At 49.8% G+C, this 7580-nt stretch overlaps 3 protein-coding genes across 3 annotated transcripts; 2 read left to right on the forward strand and 1 right to left on the reverse strand.

The window, feature by feature from the left end:
- Window positions 1-692: 692 nt before the first annotated feature.
- Window positions 693-1794, reverse strand: SKS1_2 (Serine/threonine protein kinase; the record flags this gene model as incomplete). Its single annotated transcript, XM_046088472.1, has 2 exons — window positions 693-1459; window positions 1521-1794. The coding sequence occupies 2 exons, from the start codon at window positions 1792-1794 to the stop codon at window positions 693-695; spliced, it is 1041 nt and encodes a 346-aa protein (XP_045944442.1).
- A 228-nt stretch (window positions 1795-2022) lies between these two features.
- LDX57_006755 (uncharacterized protein) lies at window positions 2023-2442 on the forward strand (the record flags this gene model as incomplete). Its single annotated transcript, XM_046088473.1, has 1 exon — window positions 2023-2442. The coding sequence occupies one exon, from the start codon at window positions 2023-2025 to the stop codon at window positions 2440-2442; it is 420 nt and encodes a 139-aa protein (XP_045944443.1).
- Window positions 2443-5702: 3260 nt separating this feature from the next.
- Window positions 5703-6983, forward strand: SSO2 (syntaxin; the record flags this gene model as incomplete). Its single annotated transcript, XM_046088474.1, has 5 exons — window positions 5703-5708; window positions 5840-5990; window positions 6055-6527; window positions 6587-6866; window positions 6919-6983. 5 exons carry the CDS (start codon window positions 5703-5705, stop codon window positions 6981-6983), a joined length of 975 nt encoding a protein of 324 aa, XP_045944444.1.
- Between the last annotated feature and the right edge of the window lie 597 nt (window positions 6984-7580).

Here is a 7580-nt window from a genome sequence, read left to right on the forward strand (position 1 = left end):
TGCGGATTTGGCCGCATATTTTTCTACCCTGATATTGTCTGAGCCGTCTAGGTTAAAAGTCGAGGCCGAATCATTATCATCCGTTTCAGTGGCACCAATGCTACGAAGGTCCTCTCGTGACTCAGCTGACTCGTTATTGAGGGTTTCCAAGAATTGGCCCATACTCGATCTTGTACCTTGGGAATCTATTCGCTGTTGGATGGTTTCCAAAGTGGCTGGATTATGGTTCGAATCGACCTCCAAATCGGCCTCGGGCAAAGACTCTGCTCCAACCAACGAAGCCTCTGCTGTTATGTCAGAAACCCTTGTAGGGCTTGATTGAATATCTGTTCTATCAGATGCCTGACTCTGTTGCAATGACTCATCGTCACCTCCAACCGATCGTGGAAGGGCAAAGCAGGCCACTCTGCGAAGATGCATCGCGATATGATGGGTTCCTCCATCTTCGAGGCAAAACGGGCACGTTCGAGACGCTTGAGTAGACAAAGTCTTATCTTCACCGCTGGTCGTGTCGGGCTTGCTCCGATGCGACAACGTTTCATGTTTGACCCAGTCGCCGAAGCTGTCGTACAGTTGATCTGCATCTCTACAGTGCTCATAAGTGCAGATGTACGGACGTAAGTCGCGCAGAATATGAGTTCTTCGTATGGTCAGCTCTAGACCCTTCCGAAATGTAGGAGGTCTCGTTTTGCTTACTCCCAGGACCCTTGACGAAGGATTTTGCGCGGACAAAGAGTGAAGCAATATGGGCATTCGACCTCATCTCCGTCCCATAGATGCTTTGGGGGTGGTGGAATGAAAAAAAAGTCCTTGGCCTCCTCATTCTGCATATCATCCTGTATATTCACCGTGGTTGAACTTGATATAATTGAGGAATCATCGTCTAGCTTGACTTTAGACGTATCGAGATAGGTTGCGGTTGAAGGACGTGAAGGTGCCATCGGGCTATATCCTGCTCTTTGCAGCATAGGGTCGCTCGCTATGTTTTCAATAAGTTCCGGTCTCGACACAGCCTCGAACCGAGCTCTCCTATCCTTCCAATACCTAAACTGTTGTCGCCGTCTGGTGTTGGCTTTGGCCAGGCGTCGCGCCAAGAAATCCTGTTCGAAGACCTCCGGGGAGATCGAGCGGTAGGAGGCGAAAAGCTGTTCAAGATGACGTTGATCATATTCCTTGAACTGGTCTATAATATCCACGCCGGTTTCCGGGTCAAATTCATGATACTTGAGCGCTTTGGACAGTCCCAGCCTCACAGTAGGGTTGCGAACCTTGAAGGAGAGACGATACAGTTTATCGATAGTCGCAGTCACACCGGTTAATAATAAATCAGTAACAGATTCATCATCCGAAGATTCGAAGTCATCTTCTTCAGAGTCGTCGCTCAACTGGTCGTTGGGTTCAACGGGACCAATTGTCGCATCTACACAAGTTTCATGTCCAGAGTTCAGTGTATTTATGACTGGAATTCTGTTAGCATTCTGAGAGAAGCCAAACATTCGAATCGACAGCAAACAACTCACGCTGTATCAGAAGCCCATCCAGGTTACGCAACAGACCAAAAGTGTATCCAAAAAGCGAGGGGGCATCTCGAAAACGATAGTCGAGCGAGCTATGCCCTAGATGGTAAAGACCCAGGTTTTTCGCCCAAAGTTCAAACCGTTGGGTTTGATTGACAAGCCTCGAATTGTCTTCCAAATTGCCTCCAGCGACCGAATGTCCCGCCCGGACAAAGCCATTTCTGACCTTTGTGGCTATGGATGCCAGAGTTTCCAATTTTGGTCGTTTGTCATCCATTATTCCTTGGATGACAGCAGGGACAATTTCTATCTCACTTGCTCACACACGGGGTGTTATGGGAAAGATCGCAGAGACGCGGCTTGGAGTTGGGTTTAATGGGAAAAAAAAGCAAGCAATCCAACCGATCCCTGCACGCACCTCACTGACTACCCCGCCTTTATCAAGCGAAGGCCTGCGCTTGCATAGCACGTCGTTCTTCGTGTTTCATCCAGACGGTGGTCCAGCATGTCAGGCTTCGAGGTTGTTGGCGTCGTGCTGGGTGCAATTCCGCTCATCATCTCGGCCCTTGAATGTTACAAAGTCACTAGCCAGAGGATTAAATTCATGACCAAGAAAGAGCTGCTCCTGAACCAGCTAATCCAATCGCTAGAAGAGCAAAGGTTCTTTTTCCACACCGATCTCTGCTTGGCGCTTAAGCCAACCCACCTGGAGGAGGAGGAAATCACCGCCCTGATAGACGAAACTGGGTTCGATCTGTTTCAGGATCCAGGTATTGCAGACGCTCTCAAAGAGCATCTTGGCGAGGGCTTTGCATTGTACCTCAATGCCGTCACTCGATGCGAGTATATTCTCGGCACTATTGTTGCCAATATCGGCGGTCTTGTATCCACAGTTGAGGTACCCATCTCTGCTTCGAGTATCTGACACCAGACTGACACGAAGCGTCTCAGCATGACAGGATTGACCTCCCAAAGATTCTCCGCAGTCAACCGAAACGAAATAGCAAATTTGAATTCACCAAGAGAATCAGATTCAGCGCCCGAAAAGAAGATCTACAACGGCGAATCCATGACTTGGATGAATCCACCCAAAGACTAAGCCGACTAAGGGACCGCAGCATAGCAAGGCAAAATGTTACAGTTCAGTCCGTGTCCAGAGATACCAGGAATTTCACGGCAGCTTTGAACATAATCCAGAATCATGCCCAGCGTTTATATTCCGCTATTTCATGGGGTTGCGTAACAGGGTGTCACTCAGAGCATGAGGCGAGACTGTTTCTGCAACCGAGATCATCAGAAATGGATAGGAAACACGCAAGGTCACTCAAGAGGGTAACCGTCAGTTTTATAGTGACATTTTCACCTCGTCCAGTCCCCTCACACCCATCCTTGCTGCACAGAAGGTATGAAGTGAAGGTTTTAGAAGAAGACCTGGATTATTCTGAACACAGGTGAAACATCATTCTCGGGGTCAACTCGACGAAGGCTAACAGGAAAAAATAGTCTTCAACTAAGCCGAGCGAATAAACCACTGGTGCAAATAAATCTTCCCAGTCCCCCGGGAACCCCCAGACCTCCGCCGCAACAAATTGAAGATCTCTGTCAATCCCTACATCGAGCATACGAGAGCAGACAGTCCCTTGATCTCTACTTATCACGATGTGCCAAACTCTGCTATTACAGTGGCTCGGGAGATCAGAACTTACACATAAATGTCAATGATCAAACGTCTGGTGGCACCCTTACACTGAGAGATTTCTTGTTCCGAATGCGAGACTCAAGATCCACCACGTGTGAATGGCCAATACGACAACGAATGGTCCTTTCATTCAATATTACATCATCCATCATGCAACTTCACTCCACGCCATGGTTACAATCTCCACTGACCAGCTCCTCTATAATATTCCCGTCAGATTCTGCGATGGTCTCAAACCTTCCTCAGCCGTTTATCGTGAGCACATTTCCTACGCAGAGCCGTTCGATACCTTCATGTACTGCGAAGGAATCCCTCCTTGAGCTAGGAATAATGCTGCTTGAGATATGGCTTGTCAAATCCATGGACAGTTATATCGCTGAGAGAGGGTTGAAAACGGACGGCAGCTATGGATCCCGCTATGAGATCGCCAGGCAATGGCTCGAGTTCAACGATGACAATATGCTTCCATTTCACCTGGAGCTGGTAACCCGGTGCATTGAATGCACATTTGCCACCACATCCGCAAAGCCTGACTGGGGCGATTCTACCTTCAGGAAGTCGGTGTGTGAATATGTGTTGAAACCACTGTGGGAGAGTTCGAAGTGATAGATGGTATGCAACTTTCCGGGTAGGATAATGATTCGAAGGGACATTCAGGTTACCTACGGCAGCATCCAGCGACCTTGACTATATTATGCGACTGGGATGTCTATCACTCTAACTCAATCTGTCAGATACCTATCTGACAACTAGTCTAAAACAGGGTAAACTAGCGAGTTTATCATGCTTGTGCGGATGTATTTGTTGGACATCTCCGGGAGCCCAAAAGCGGCGAGAAGTCGGACCGAAAGGGGACAAGTGCTTTGCTGTATGTATATATCTTTTTCCGGTTAAGACTCTCATCTTGATTGTTTGTATATGGATGCTAGGGTTAATAGGGACAATAAGGACGATAGAAGATGCAGTACAAGGTATGAGAATATCATTCTATGGGAATTGGGCTTTAATTCGAGATGAGGGTAAATTGGTCACTGTGCAGCGGTGGAGCCCGAGATTGGAAGACTCCACCGGGCGCTGCCGTTCATTTCAGGCTAATTGGCATCTGCACAGGTGAATCAAGCTGAAACCATTCTGTGAAGGTTAATCTGTTTGATGAAATCTGCCATCTGCCATCTCCGCTGGAATGATCCATATTCATCGAACAAGGATCAGTCTGAATGTCTGCCTCAGGCCTCGGAGAAGACAGCCGCGGCTGACAAAGCAGGATGGTGGCAGTGCAGCGCCTGAGTCGGAGGGCATCCGTTCTAATTATATACCCTGTCTAAGTGTCTAGCTCTAGAGAATTGGGTCGAGAATTGGTAGTCCGTCTAACGGTGTTCAGGGTCTCGGTGGAGCTCCCCGGTAGGTTGACGGAAGAACGGTGAGCTGAGAGTACACGGGGATCTCGTGGAATGGTCGCAGGAATGTTTGGAAGGGCGAAGGAAGTCGACAGCCGTTAGGTCTTACATGGTGACATGGTCGGTGGGGGCAGACAGAGAACGGTGTACGGTGGATGTTGGAAGATCTATCAGATACTCGGTTCTTGTGTATTCTAGTAGAATTGCTCTGATACTCATCTCATAGCGAGCTGCAGACATGACGTGCAGACTCGTCCGTCTATTGGCCTATAGCGAGATATGATCCGACTCCATCGCGAAGGCTTAGCGGTGGTCTTGTCAAGACTCCGTAGAGAAGGTCAAGGGAAGAATGGCACTGCCTGAATCAGGCAACGAGACTGGAACTTGGTATACTCCGGAGTACGGAGTATATCTTCACTCTTCATTCACCACAACTCAATCAATTCAATTCAACTCAATCAATCCAGACATCGGTCAAACTATTGCCTGGACCGCCCGTAGTTTCGGCCGTTTCACCAGCGCGAAAAGGGGACTCGACGATCGGTCTGTGCATCGCCCCGACAATCATAATTTTCGTGAGATTCGCCCCTGAACGAGGAAAACAAAATTCCGTCCTAAAAAATATTGATTGAATTGTTTCCCATTTTGATTTTGTACACAATTCCAACTACTACACTCTTTTTACCTGGATTGTCGGGCGCAGCGAGAAGCAGTTCCCATCGTCACGACTTGCCGCCAAGCCACTCACTCCTTTGCCTTCTGCTCAGCCGCGTGTCTCACCCGACGCTCATCTCTTTTTCATCCACTTGTTCTCGCTTTCTTACTTTCCCTTCAACCTCCCCGTGAACCCTTGCCTTTTCTCGCTTTCTGCCTTTGTCGCGGCCATTCTTCTCCTCTCCCCGTCTCTCGCGCCTTTTCTGATCATTCCGGTCCGACTCGTTTCCCGTACGACCCGATTCTGTCATCGATCCGTCGGTCCAGTTCAGTCCAGACCCGACCCCCGTTGGTTCTTCTCGCCGTTCCAGCGATTCGCAGACCTCTACAACCCCATACCTCTGAAATTTCGAATATTCGAATCCAAATATCATCATGAGTGTTCGTTCCCCCAGATTTGACCCGCTCACTGGATCAATACCCCTCTCCTGCCCCTGCTGTCCCCTCCTGCTCCCCTCCTTACCCACCGGGCGCGCAAGCTTCGCATCCACTGACTGACCACCATTTGGTAGTATCAGAACCTCGAAGGCGGCCAAGGCGGCGGCTACGGCTCCTACAACCCCTACGGTCAGGAGCAGCAACCCAATCCGTACGGCAACCAAGGCTATGGCCAGAACCCCTACAACCAGGCCGGTGCGACGGAGGCTGGCAACGGAACCTACGGTATGTGCGCCCGCTCGACTGACACCGACACCATTGACACAGACTAACTCATGGGCCGCTGCAGAGATGGGCTCCTACGGCCAACAACAACCCGCCGACCCCACCACCCTGCTGAACAAGTGCCGTGAGATCAACGAGGGAATCGCCGACATCCGGGCCAAGCGCGAGGGCCAGCTGGCCGCTGCCCAGAATGGCATGCTCGACTCCAGCAACGTCAAGGAGGATCAGGTCGCCCGCCAAACCCTGGATTACATCGAGGATGAGATCAACAATGGCTTCCGCTACCTCCGCGATCTGATGAAGAAGATCAAGGGCACCCCCGGCTCTGGCGACAGCCGCGTGCAGACCCAGATCGACGTCGCCAGTCGGAACCTGCGTCGGGAAATCGAGCAGTACCAGAAGACTCAGTCCGAGTTCCAGAAGCGGTTGCGCGAGCAGGTGCGCCGACGATACGAGATCGCCAACCCGGATGCCACCCCCGAGGAATTGGATGCCGGTGTGGATAACGTTCTGTTGGGTCAGGAGCAGATGTTCCAGGTACGATTTACTAGAGTATTGACTAGACTCTAGCAAGACTGGGTGCTAACAGTGAATAGGTTTCTGGCAGCCGGACTGGACAGGCCAACGATGCCCGAAAGGCCGCTTTGGAGCGATCGGCCGCGATCCGCAAGATTGAGCAGGATATGACGGAGCTGGGTCGGTTGTACCAGGAAGTGGCGGAACTTGTACACCAGCAAGAGCCTGCCATCGAGCAGATCAACCACGACGCCGAGGGAGTTGCCGACAACGTCGGACAAGCCAACACCCAGATCAGCCATGCCATTGACAGTGCCCGTCGCGCCCGGAAGTGGAAGTGGTACGCCCTGCTCATCGTCAGTAAGTCAGACCCTTTCTCTCAGATTTCTATCGGCAACGCTAATCGCTGCAGTTCTTATTATCGCAATCGTTGTCGGTGTGGCTGTCGGTGTCACCCAAGCCAACAAGTCCTCGTAAGCGCCGACTCGGTGCTCGACTACGACTGTTATCTCCGATAATTTGCAATTCCCACTGCTCGTCTTTGCTTTGCCTTGTTCTTGATCAAGGTCGAAATGAATGTTTTGTTATCGATTCCCGCGTCTCTTATGGTCTACGCTTTACTGTCGTGTTATTTTGGACCACGGTAAGCCGAGTCGCTCGATATCCGTTCGCTATTGTTTCCTTTGTATTTCTAAGCTTGTTATACCACCGTCTGTTTTGTTGTCTGAACCAAAAAGCTAGTCGAATGCTTTTTGTCTCGTCTACGCTATGCAATTTGTTCCTCTCTTCTTTTCTCCTTTGATTCACTGATTGGTCGTGTATAGTTCTGCATCTCCGGTCTACGCGACTTGTGGTCTGTCTGGACTACCTTGCCTTGGCTATCCTAGGTGCGCTTGATGCTTGCTACACATGTATATATTAGAGTCTCTTTGTTTACTTCTTTGGCGCTAGATTTATGTAATAATCGCTTTAATATTAATCTGATTGCCTTGATGAAGTAAGTAAGAGTTTGCTGTATGGGTAGGCTGTAGATGATAGATAAATGGGAGTGATTAGATATGATGGGATTTGAAT

Source organism: Aspergillus melleus (genome assembly GCF_016097325.1).
Source record: "Aspergillus melleus strain CBS 546.65 chromosome Unknown contig3, whole genome shotgun sequence".
NCBI lineage: Eukaryota > Fungi > Ascomycota > Eurotiomycetes > Eurotiales > Aspergillaceae > Aspergillus > Aspergillus melleus.